This window comes from Plutella xylostella, chromosome 4, assembly GCF_932276165.1.
Source record: "Plutella xylostella chromosome 4, ilPluXylo3.1, whole genome shotgun sequence".
NCBI lineage: Eukaryota > Metazoa > Arthropoda > Insecta > Lepidoptera > Plutellidae > Plutella > Plutella xylostella.
In genome coordinates this window covers 11612638-11625774 of record NC_063984.1, presented here as the reverse complement: position 1 = coordinate 11625774, position 13137 = coordinate 11612638, and the positions used below count along the sequence as shown (strand labels likewise).

Here is a 13137-nt window from a genome sequence, read left to right as displayed (position 1 = left end):
CCTTATGCCACATAAGTCTTGGCAAAGTGATGGTTCGGCCAAAAAAATTTAGACCATACGAGTTATGCGAAATGAGTTTTGGTCAATAAAGATTATGCCAGATGAGCGGAACCCACACCAGGCATTTCCACTAATAACTGTAAAAAACTAAAATCTAAAACACCTTTGGCATACCCATGCATGTGATATGCCCATACCTAGTATTGTATACCGTCACCAAGCCACCTTATTCAGGGCAACTTGGCGTTTCCAGTGCGACAGTGAATTCATAAACGTTACGTTACGTTACACGATCTCCGAAATTTAGAGTTTTGCATAGCATATTACTTATTCACTATAGGTGTGGACCTTCTAAGTTACCTTGCGCTGAGCGCTCGAATTTGGACCATATCAAGGGTTGCGGGGGGATAACACCACCGAACAATACTTAAGCAACGTCGGCGTCGCTCGCTTGTCAAATCTGATATAACTTAGTATGTATGTATCGATATAACACGAACATGTTTAACAGGCTAAGACGCTGCCGCTACTTATAATCCGCTGGATCGTTAATTGCTTATATGGCGGTGGTGGTACTGCCGCAGATCACCAGCAGCTGCTACCCTGGAGCGTGCAGCATCAGTCGATCATGACCTCGACGTGCGTGGAGCCGACCCTGTCCTTGAGGCTGTCGGTGTAGCGCAGGTTGCGCGCCCACCCGCGGCACCGGATGTTGATGATCTGGTGCACTGGAATAGATAAATCAAGACATTGGACTAGGCTGAAAAACCTTCCTTCATTGGAAGGAGGACCATGTCCCAGCAGTAGGGACGTGATGGGTCGTGACTCGTGATGAATTCAAAGGGTTAAAGGGACTAGGGATTAAGTTCCTAAGGTGTAAGTATGGAGCTAGAGCTCTTCTGTGTTTGTAAATCTCTGTCGTCTTGATGTTGAGATCTTCCATAACACGCTAAAGGCTGAGTGTCTTACATGGTAGACCACTAAAAGTTAAACATTTATTCTACACCACCATCACAAGCACGCTCAGGGCTAGTAGCACGACATGGCGCATTTAAGACTTGCATCGCGCTCACTCACATCGCGCACCCTCAAGAGCGAGCGCGACGGACATAGGTCTTAAATTCTAAGTCTTCTATGATATCTTTAGGTACTCACGTCGCGGCTGCATCAGCTGCACCGCCACGAGGGGGCTCAGGTAGCCGGGAGTGTTGTCGTACGGGAAGTAGGTCTCATGCAGCCCCGGGTGCGGCCAGTAGCGCAGCGGGCCCAGCGCCTCCACGTCGCCTGGCCGCTCGCCGGCGCAGGACACCCAGACCATGCGGCGCTGGGGAATGGAAGTTTAACTGCTGAGACGATGCCCTCGTTTTCTATTGATAAAGCCCACGTGAGAAGCTGTGTGTAATATAGAAAAAAATAGTACTTATGTATGGTTTATTTAAAGTGTCCGCCAACGCATATATAGGCCCTAAAGGTCGAAATACAACGGTTTCCATTGCACTGCTATCTGACTGCAGTCCATTGATCTTTAGCGACGTCCCTAAGTTATCAGCTGGAAATCGTTCTCTACAATGCTGCTTTTATCCTACACCTTTTGCGATTTTGAGTATCAACCAATTGTAAACCTCATACCTCAGCGGGCTCGGTGGTTTGGTTGATGTGCGCGACCAGGTCGGCCGGCATGTCGGCGGGCAGGTCGCCGGGGTCGTCGTACAACTCCGGGTTCCAGTCGAATATCTGGAAGCAGATGACGGTTGACGGTAGTTAGTATTATTTGGACTTAGTAACAAGAAGGAGCGGATATAATAAATCTAGCTTACGGTATATTCACATATTTCTCACATGATTGAGGGTGATTCTTCGAAATTCTATTCTTCGTCTGATTTATATGACCATTTTTTAATTTCATTTTTAGCTCTATAACGTATGTTTATATGAAAATGGATATAGCAAATAACATATAATTGGAAAAGGCACCCTTTTTTATTAAGTAAGTAGTTTTTGAGTTATTGACGTTACAATTTTTTGTTGCCATATGAATCAGAAACAGAAGAAAGAACACCATGGAAAACCATCTTTGTTTTAAACATACAGCATTGCTCGTAATTTTTTTGGACTGTCATCAATAGAAGTACTATAGAATTAAAACTTAAAATATTGAATTTTGTACCAGTGACATGCAAAAAGCCGATCTGTGGCGACTGTGTATTTTCATAAAATTTATAAAAGTGTCAATATCTCAAAAACTATCGACATTTTACTAAGGTCATATAGCGATATTCTGGTCACTCCTAAGTAGTGGTGGGAAAAACGGCTACATTTTGATAACACGCTACAGACGCTATGTTACACATTTATAGCAGGTTATTTAATCCGCTACGTTATAACGATATTGAAGAGCAAAAAAAAAATTATGAAAAAAAAAATTTATGATAAAAAAAAATTGATGAAAAAACCAATGAACTTTCCTTCATACTTTACAGGCTTAGGACTGTCTATAATGGCACATCACTGTTTCCATAATGGCACATCACTGTTTCTCTTCATTTTTATGAATTATTGTCAAACGTTCTTTAATTGCAATAACTAGGTATTTACACAAAACACTTTAAAACCACAAAGTAATATCCTTTCAAAGTTTCATCCACTTACGAAAACACACGTAAAATAAAGATAGGTAAATTGTCCAGTCAAAGTTCAATCACACACAATCACAAAACATTTAAAATACGAAATTGTCCTCAGAACCAAATTGTCCGTTAGAAAGTACCTATTTACACTTACACAAACACTATTTATTTTCAATTTTACACTAAACCTAAATAAACACTATACCTATTTTAATACGTTACTATTTAAACTATTTATTATTATGTATATTTACAAATATTTATTTACAGCACGCAAATGCATAAGAACAAACAACGCGATCGTAATTCGTAACGTTGCGCGAGGCACAATTAGCATAGCGGCCACCCGTGGCCGTTGCCAAATCGCGACTGCGGAGCTAATTTCAGCAGATAGCGGAGCGCTATTGCGTAGTGAAGCTTGCAGCTTCGCAGCGTCTCGCTCTCTCACACGCGAGTCGCGCGACGTTGCACCGTTGAGAGAGCGAGACGCTACAAAGCAAGTGAATATCGCCTGCGCGGTTATCGCGCGCCACGTCTCGCGGCTGCGAGAAATAGCGGAGCCGCGAGGCTCCGCTATTTCTAGCAGTAGCGTCGTGGCAACGGCCGCGGGCAGACGCTGTCCAATTTTGCGAGCTAAGATCGCGAGGGCGCGTCGCGTTATAATTATAGCAGCATTTGCGCGTTCATAAAGCGAATGCTATTCGTTGCGAGCAAATCACTTGCTATGTTTTTTAGCTATATGTTATATTAACCTCCACTACTCCTAAGCTGTACTATCAGCCCTCCAAGGCATGACGTAAACTTTTTGAACATCCTGTATAGGATGAGGTTTTTTACCGTATGAATCATATACATATGAATCAGGATTTTGCATATAACCTTAAGTAGTTCATAATACATTCACACTATAGTGTTGTATATTTTTTTCATAAATCTGTAACCCAAGAGCATTACATGAAATTCACATTGATGAATCATACTCAGAAAACAGAATTTTTACAGGAGGAATATTAATCGGAAGGTTACCTGAACCAATACCATATGAATAAGACATTGACCTTCTTTTCACCTGGATGTAGGCATACTAGGAGCACCTCCATCTACTGGCTGGGGCGTTGGAGAGCTGGCTTCTAGCGAATGGATAGCCAGACTCCCATTGCCACTACATGACCAAGTATGGTCATCAACATGTTACGACATATGAATCAGTACTACATGCCGGACACTCCTTAATTATTGATTCATAAAAAAAACTTACGTATTTATAAGTACTAATTTTTTTTTGTCAAAGGAAATCTTATTGCCATTTGATAAAATTTTAATTTATTGTAATAAAATTAAAAGGGAAATGTGATACAGAACATTTTGTTCCTCAAGCTGGCAAACGGACGCCCTATATAAATCAGAATAACACACTTCAAATATTTTTTTTCATTACTGAAACAGCATTTACTGAAAAAATAAGATTGGTTACAAATAGAGATAGAGCTACTCTCTAATTTTTAATTGGAAAGAATTCTGACATTTTATAAGTGATGCTACTAAAAAAGTTCTTCACCGAAAAAAGGAAAAATTGCGATCCATTTCTGGGCAATAATTTTTTCTCAATATTTTTGTACAAAAAGATAAATCTAAATATTTACTTGCTCAAGTAAACTAATACAAAAATAACAAATATTTCAATATAATAGCTGTTCCCGCGAGCTTCGCTTCGCCTTAATAAGTTTTCCCGTGGGAATTCTGCGATAAAAAGTAACATATGTGTTAATCCAGGGTGTCAGCTAACTCCATTCCAAATTTCATTAAAATCGGTTCAGCCGTTTTGACGTGAAGAAATAACAAACATACACACGTACATACATACATACATACACACAAACACTTACAAACTTTCGCATTTATAATATGAAGTAGGATCACGACTCACGACCAATGTATCGAATTAATTTTAATTGCTTTATTTTATTCTTTAGCATGGCATCACTTCCTACTAAATTCAGGGATAATAAACCTTTTTAATCAATTTCAAAAAAAGATTGTCTATTCGGTAAGTACATATATGTTCGGTATGTATGTAAGATTATTGGAACTGCACCATATTGACATATGACAATATATTAGGGCTAATAAACAAATATTCAAAATTTTATAAATGTTTATGTACCTATGTATGTTTATATGCTTGTTGGTATGTATGTTTGTCCACGCATATCTCCGAAACGATTGATCCGATTGTCACTATTCTTTTTGAGGGTTCCGTACCTCAAAAGGAAAAAAAGGAACCCTTATAGGATCACACTTTGTTGTCACCACCTTTTTTCTCGGAAACGGGTAAAGATATTAAGCTAATTAAGCTGATATTTCGTATAGATGTACATAATTATGATGAAATTAAAAGGAAAACTACCTCAGGTAATTAAGTAGACTTGTACGGAACACTCAGTGCGCGAGTCCAACTGGCTCAGTCGGGTAAGCGCCCGCTTCTCAAGCAAGAGATGCGGGTTCGAATCTCGGCGCTGAAATGTAGGTAACAATGAGTTCTTTGAATTTAAGTACAATGTACGTAGGTGGTCTGAAAAGTTTCCGACCTCAACGTGAAGATGGCAGCACACATCAATAAAAGTCAGGGAATGTAACTGTGCATCTTTTGACAGCAACACTTCAAAGTTTCAGCCATTTTTGGCGCGTGGTTTTTATTTTACAGTCGTTTGAGTGAGTCAATGTGAGCATTTCTGTGAAAACTGAAAAAATCGAGTATCGAGCTGTCTTAAAATCAAAGATGAGTTAGATTCTGTGTACGGGGACTCTTCACCGTCATTTACCATTGTAAAATTTTGGGCAGCCGAATTTAAACGTGGCCGTAAGAGCTTCGGAGATGATGAATGTTCGGGACGTCCAAAAACTGTAACTACTGACGATAAGATCGCTAAAGTTCTCCAAATGGTGTTAGACGACCGCCGAATTAAAGTGAGAGAGATAGCAGAGGCAATGAAAATGTCCAGAAAACGTGTTTATCACATATTAAATCAAGATTTAGGCATGAGAAGGCTGTCCGCGCATTGGCTGCCGCGTTTGCTAACGTCAGACCAACGACGTGTTCGAATGAACATTTCCAATGCTCTGTTGGCGCAGTTTTGGCGCAATAAATCCGTGTTTTAGCGCCGCCTAATTACTGTTTTACAGGCTATGTAGAAGAATAAAAATAAATTTTAAGAAAAAAAATCTTGTATCTATGTTAGGTCGGAAACTTTTCAGACCACCCACGTATACCATCGCTCTTACGGAGAAGGAAAACATCTAGATATGTGAACCCACCAACACCGCAGTGGACCAGCGTGGTGGGAAATGGTCCAAGCTTAGGAAGGCAGTATGGAGATGCTGGAGGCGCTTCCCCATGGCAAAGGGAGGATCCTCCGACCGTAGGAACCAAGTGTAGGTTTCATCAAAATCGGTTAGTGAGTTTTCAAGATATGGACGTGGAAGTGCTATGATGTGATACTTTATGGTGATAGCTATCATATCACCAAAGAGGTTTATGAGATATATTTTTTCTGAGGTCAATGACTGTCACTATGCATCTATCACATTGACTGATTTTCATTCGACTTTGAATGCTCGAATGCGCTCATATATTATGTTCTCAGTCTCAGTGTAATTTGCTTCTATTTCTTGTCTACATCTTGTTATATTTGTTAAGTTTCTGTTAGGTTTTTCCTTGTTGACTTTTCGCGTTGTGATCGTTTGTTGATTTTTATAAACGTTATGGAGCCACAACCTGGCCCTTCCCGGGAAACAGCCCCAACTGACAGAGCACAAGAGTCAGACTTTCTCTCTCCCAGAAAAAAGCGTCCTCGTGGTTCTTTTACGAAAAGACCATCATTCTAAATATTTACTAATATAATATAGAAAATTGGCCGGAAACAACTGATTGGAGTGCAAAGGAATGTGCTAAAAAGACTTCCGAGATGATTGGCGTGAGTCTGTCAAGTGTCTATAAAATTATCAAAGAATATAAAGACACAAAAGAGTTTCAGAAACCGAAAAAGAGTGGTCCGCAACTATCTTTCATACATAAATTTGATGACTTTACTTTTACGACAATTCGACGAAAGGCTCACGCGTTTATCTACAGGAACGAAATTCCGACTATTGCAAATTTTTCACCTCTATTCAAATACGAACGCAACATCGGCCTGACATCGGCGTACTACGGCTACCGTTTCAAAAAGAATTACTAGTGGTTTTTAGATATATTTTCTACGACAGCGATAATTATAATATAAGATAATTGAGATTACCTTTAATTGTATTTTTCACTGTTTGTGATATATTTAGGTACGGTAATTATTTCTCACCCTAGGTAAATCCCCTTTTAATTTGGAGCGCCGCACTTAATAAAATGGATACAGGGACTAAAAAATATATATTATAGTCTCAGATGTCCAGACTCGTATTGAAAAAGTGCCCAGCCCAAAAAGGTTTGTGATCTCTGATTTGTCTAAAATTGATAACTGTCAGAATTCCGTAAGATTACTAATTACAGTGTAGACTGTATTGAAAAAAAAATACGTGTCATTATCTTAATGAGGCGTTTGTTAAAAAAAAAAAAAGTTCCTTTTTGGAGAAATAGATGGCGTTGTCTGGGGTTGTACCAACTTTCAAACCCTCAAAACACACTCAGATCACAATATGTTATTCTGTGAGGCTAACGAAATGTGAAAGTGACGTAGGTAGGTAGAATTGTAGTATTATTTTCTCTATGATGTCGATGTCACTGTTGCTTCAGCGTTCAGTGCGATTGTGTGTACAGCCGTTCTTTTCAAGTTTTCTCAGTTTCCTTGTGTTTCTCCTGTATTAATTGAGTTGTAGTTGAGCTATCTGCTCCTCCTCCCTCCCGCCACATGCAGTCTGAGCCTCGGAAGGATGGCTCGCGCTACCACCCGACATTTAATCACAACTAGTGAGTTCTTATTCTGAGTTTAGTACTCTTTGCTCTCTATGTAATTTTTGACAGTTGGTACACTGCGTTTTCACGCCATCTATCGGCTTACCCAAAAGCTCAACTGACAGCTGTCAAGGAAAACGGCTCATTGGTTAAAGAGGGGTTCCGCTCATCTGGCATAATCTTTATTGACCAAAACTCATTTCGCATAACTCGTATGGTCTAAACTTTTTTGGCCGAACCATCACTTTGCCAAGACTTTATGTGGCATAAGGCTCGTTTCGTCTAAAACTCTTTAGGCACAATCTTTAAACACCTAAGTTTCGTTTGCTCAAATTTATGTTCGTCTATACCTATGTATAATCTTGTTTCTCCTAATGTTATCTTAATAAATAATATATTAAGTATGTAGTAAATGTACAATTGTGGTATTTTTCTCCTACATCCCTAAAATCACGATATTGTATGATCAAAAAATCGAAAGTTAACGACCAATATAATTATTACAACCCCCATGAGATCGAAACCTAAAAATAGGTGCGACGACGAGCAAAGCGAGGAGGAGCGTGTTAGGTGCACATGTTCATCAAAACCAAAGCGGAGCGCAGCGAAGCGGAGCGGAGCGTTTTCCAAACAGCGGAAACAATACAAGGCACCAGTTTGCGCTATGTAGGGAGACGCTCCATCAAAGTTAAAGCCAAACGAATATTATTACTTTGTATAAACCTATGCCATAGCATTATTAGGCTATTCAAGATTTGGCCATACCATTATTAGGCTAAACAATGTTATGCGAAATAACTTTTTACTAAACGAGATTTATGCCATACGATTTTCGGCGTAACGAGACTTTGACCAAACGTTACTATGCAATACGAGATTAGGCAAAAAAATCTTATGCCAAAAAAGGTAGAACCGTTAAAGAGATATCCTCAACGCCGTCGAAAATACGGTCCCCGAAGAATCACCCTTAACGATTCTTCCCGGTTATAGCACCACAAGTCATTACAAAATATACTTAGTTACCACATTCCCACTAGACGACATTGTCGGTTCGATTTTTTATCGGATGTGCATTTTAATATGTAAATCGGTGTCGGAAAAGTGTGAACAGCTTCATATAAAATACATATTCTGCCACTACGTACGACACACGAAAAGACACGCGCGACTGTGTCGTCTAGCGTGAACGGGGGTTAGACTAGAGTCTGGGGCAAAGAAACCTCTGTCTCCTCTCAGGGTCATAAAGCTACACCTAGATAATGACTTCGACGGACCAAAGTGACCGCCAACCAACCTTATTAAGTTTGATGATGAGGCAGGGCGTCTTCTCGTCGTACCCGTAGTTGTTCTCGCGGGAGCAGGGCCCCAGCTGGCTGAGGTCGAAGGCGCAGACCTGGGCGCGCGGCGGCTTCACGGCGCCGCACTCGATCTGGTTGATCCCGCCGTTGGGGAGGAGAGACTTGTTCTCGTAGGCTGGAATGTGAAGACGTCAAAGATAAGTTGGAAATGAGTGTAAGTATAGGTAAGTTGTGAGTACATGTGGTTTTCACTCACGAGGCTATAGTGTAGTAGTAAGTAAGTTAGAATAAGGAGTAAAAGCTATCAAAATAGGTGTTTAGGCTAAGGTACTTTCTAATGAATTCTACAGTAGGAAGGTAGGTAGTTTAGTAGTTACTATAACCAATATAAGTATTCAGTAAAAAGTATTTTTATAACCATTCACGATACCCAAAAAAACATAAAAAGCAATACACGTTTCAGCACACATCCCTGGCCTTCATCACTCTGAATAAAATATGACGCGCATACCTACCAGTAAAAAGATAAAGTAAATATGCTCACTCACGCGCAAGGAACGCGTCGAGGTTGTCTGTGTACTTCTTGATGTTCTGTGAGTCGTTGGCGCGGTACCAGATAAGGGCTCCTTCCTCAAAGATGATGGGTCTGTGGCCCATGCCTGGGTTGTCTCCTGGGGGGTGAGGAAGTGAGGGTTAGATTAGGATTAAGTATTTTTTTTTTCTGGTCAAAATATAAGTGTGAAACCCTTGCCAGATAACTTGGTTAAAAAACTGTTCGACAAGCACCAGACCCGGCTAGCGGCAGTAGGGATCAGCTGCCGCTACACGGGTTCTATATCACGGAGATCAACGTCTCTATATCGCGGTTCGCTATAAATACGGCGGTGTGATTGGTGGAACGAGTTTATCTATGTAGCAGCCGCTAGTTATTTTCGGCCAGCAGTGCTTAGAAAGGTAGAAAGAAATACCGAAGGAACTTTTGTAAAGGTAAACTGCTTCTGAGTATTTGAGTGTATGTAACTACTTTTGAGTTGTAAAGTCAATAAAATGTTTTTTTTTTAAATAAATCATGAGAACTTACCAATAATAGAGTCAGCGAGTGTGAAGTACGGAACCCGCTCGTCCACGGTGGCGAGCAGCCCGCACATGCACAGCGAGAACAGGATGATGATGCAGATGTACATCACCAGGTAGATGAGGCCTATCACTCCTGGAAACAACGAGGGGGCAGGATCAATAGCTAGAAGCTATGGTGTAGCTACAGTGTAGATCCTCTTTTGAGGAGAGATATTCCTAGGTGTCGTATAAGATTGCTATTGGGTAGTATCTTGCTCTATCAAATTACATTATACATATAGGTACGGTATTACAGATAACTAGCTTCAGCTTTCTTTCCTACTTATTGAGTGATTGAGTTATTGTTTACGAGCTGATGAATATGTACCTAGGTATTGATATCTCACCAAGTCTAGAAGCCTGCATGTACTCCCTAAGCAAAGGTAAAACAAATGATTTCCTTTTTGTCATACTTAGTAGTTTTACACATACCATACTATACCTGGAGCTAAAGTAAAGAAGAAGCGCTAACCAACTGACAACGAACTATTCATGATGTGTTAGAATATGTCATTATCGTCATTTTATTAGCAACAAATGACTGTTTGCCTTGGGCTTTAGCGTGCAAGGAAATAATGCAGGAAGATTGAAAAAGGTAACAATACCCACTATTTAAGTTTCAGGAGTTGGCTTATTATTAATGGCTGGAAATTTATTCAGAATTCGGCCACGAAGTCCACTGTTATCATAAACCCCAGTCAAACGCTTAATTATCATTGGCATTTCCCACATTAATTTAATAAATGATGTTATCTTTCTACCTAGGTCTAGGTAAAAAGGTACCGACATAATATAAGTACTGTGTACCTACATGGAAAAAGTAAATCGATTGAGACGTAAACTTTCCATAGTACAACCGATATTTCAGGCAATCCATCCGTCTATTTGTGAAACTTTCAGCTGAACATAAAGGAAAATAGGTCGGCCTGAGTAACCAATTTCCTTCATTGCCAAGGACTCGTAAAACTATCCTATCGCTGTGTATCGAAGCCATTACTTCAGTTTAGTAAGCACTTCATACTAGTTATGAACATAAAGACAGGAACGTATCAAATGGAACGGAGAAGTAAACGGTACCTAATGAAAACACTTACAAAGACGTTTTGTGTTAGAGACAGGGTACCTACATAGTTAAGTAAGTATTTTTACTGTAACTATTCAGTTTATGCCCAGATAAGAAACTCAAGTTAAGCACAACTTAAGAACGGAATGCAGTGCTGTCATTGGCTGAGCAAAGGTTTTAGTTTATGCTGAGATAGATTTACTCAAGTAAGTTTATAGTGTACCTAGAGGTGTATTATGTATATATACGTAGTAGCAGGTAGGTATCTATGTAGTTTATAGTTTATGAATCCGCGAATAGTCGGTCGGCCTCGGCAACCGCGATTTGGTTTACATAACGGCCGCAAGATTTATGATCCAACATTTCAGGAAATCTTTTAGGTTTACTGCTTTTTATAAAACTATTGAATCGTTCTGCTCTATGGCGTTGTAGATTTTCAAGCCGTTTCAACCCTGAAAACTGAAAAAAACGCAACCTTACAGGTTTATTTTTTTCTTTTAACGAAATTCCAAACTAGGTAGGTACTTTTATTACGCTTGCGCTGAAACATGGATAAGCTTAGGAGTTTTCGACCAAGTCATCTGTGACTTATTCAAAACCTTTTGTTCCATCATGCAGTTGCGGAGCTGTACTGCCACATATATAGAGATTCAATTACCTTGTAAAATCATCTCTTTTTTGGGTGGCGAGTAAAAAGAACATCGGAAGTCAGGCGACCGTATTTATTATTGCTTTCACTGTTTATGAAATTTATTTTACTCAAAAGACCTACTTATCTACGTACCTATCTACGTACACTTAGACATACCTACCTACTTAACACCATAATAGTTAAGAGGTAAACTGAATAAGGTACTATAGTTAGGTACATCTTGCAGAATAAACAGTCCATGACCGATTTGTGTGTAAAACTCTATTTCGGTAACGATTCCAAATCGATTTTGTGCTAAATTACTTTAGTTTGTTTGTAGACTTTCACCTTCAGCTACAGAGAGGATCGAGTCATCATCATCATCATCAGCCTATAGTCTACGGCCTACGCCCACTGCTGGACGTAGGCCTCTCCTAAACCACGCCACTGAATGTGATCTATAGCTTTCCGCATCCAATCATTACCAGCCACCTTTCGCATGTCGTCACCGATCGATCGAGGATCGAGTTATCATCATCATAATATTATTTCGTATACACGGCTAGACATAATCAAACCTCTCTCATGGAGTTCCCATCAAATCATCACAACACTGTTCTGGCGTTGATCTTTACTCATCCAATCATTACTGGTTACCAGCTAGGAGCTAGGCCTTTGGTAAAGAAGGCTGGAGGGAGCCCCATTCGTGTATCTATTAGAACGGTTATCGATTCTTCGATTGGGATATGACCAGATTTACTAGAATTCTTTTTTACTAAATGTTATTCACTAGGCACGTTAGGTAGGTACGTGACTAGTGAATGGCACAGGTCACTGTTAAAATGCTATTAAGTGAGGTACTTATCATCACAGCGTTATTCCTTTAACTTATTAGGAAAGCTTTCTCGTATATTTTGTTAAATAAGACCTGTTGCTTCCTGTCGTTGAGGAGCCCTCACTACTAAATAACTTTTAACACAGACACACCAAACCTACACCACCCGTCACGTCCACTCACCCCACCGATGCGGCGTGCGTCCCAAGAAGGTGCCCTCCTCGGGGTTCCACACGGCGTACCTCACCCGCTGCAGGAAGGGGCGGTGCGGGGGGCGGCGGCAGTAGCTCGCCACGCCGTTGGCCTTGTCCGCGCCCATGCTGCCCCGTGGTCGCCTGAATACTGATGCTAGCTTCAGGAGTGGACCGCGCCCATGCTAGCCAGTAGTCGCCTCTACACTGAAAGTTAGAGCTGAAGCTAGAGGAGTCGAGAGTAAAAAGGTTGGGAGTGGGATGTGTGCCGACGAGGGGGTGCCTCTGAGAGGACGGCGATGGTGATGTTGTTGGGTGACCGATTGGGTTTGTGTTGTGCGCGGGATTTGATGAAGTATTCTGTGACTATGTACCTACGCAAGTACTTTTTACAACAAGCTATTTATCCAAAGAAAATATACATAGAACAT

At 40.4% G+C, this 13137-nt stretch overlaps 1 protein-coding gene across 1 annotated transcript; it reads right to left on the bottom strand.

Annotated features, from left to right (window-relative positions):
- Positions 1 to 602: 602 nt before the first annotated feature.
- LOC105381286 (sodium/potassium-transporting ATPase subunit beta-2) lies at positions 603 to 12901 on the bottom strand. Its single transcript, XM_048631547.1, has 7 exons — positions 12699 to 12901; positions 9952 to 10080; positions 9419 to 9541; positions 8867 to 9045; positions 1630 to 1734; positions 1156 to 1324; positions 603 to 728 (listed from the first exon to the last, which is right to left on the bottom strand). The coding sequence occupies exons 1-7, from the start codon at positions 12832 to 12834 to the stop codon at positions 619 to 621; spliced, it is 951 nt and encodes a 316-aa protein (XP_048487504.1). The 5' UTR covers positions 12835 to 12901; the 3' UTR covers positions 603 to 618.
- Positions 12902 to 13137: the final 236 nt, after the last annotated feature.

Excerpts from the sequence above, each read along its gene's own strand:
- LOC105381286 (XM_048631547.1), bottom strand. The coding sequence starts at position 12,834 with ATGGGCGCGGACAAGGCCAACGGCGTGGCGAGCTACTGCCGCCGCCCC. Across the intron at positions 9,046-9,418 it reads CCTCGACGCGTTCCTTGCGC|CCTACGAGAACAAGTCTCTC; the intron begins GTGAGTGAGCAT and ends TTCACATTCCAG. Across the intron at positions 1,325-1,629 it reads AAACCACCGAGCCCGCTGAG|CGCCGCATGGTCTGGGTGTC; the intron begins GTATGAGGTTTA and ends TCCATTCCCCAG.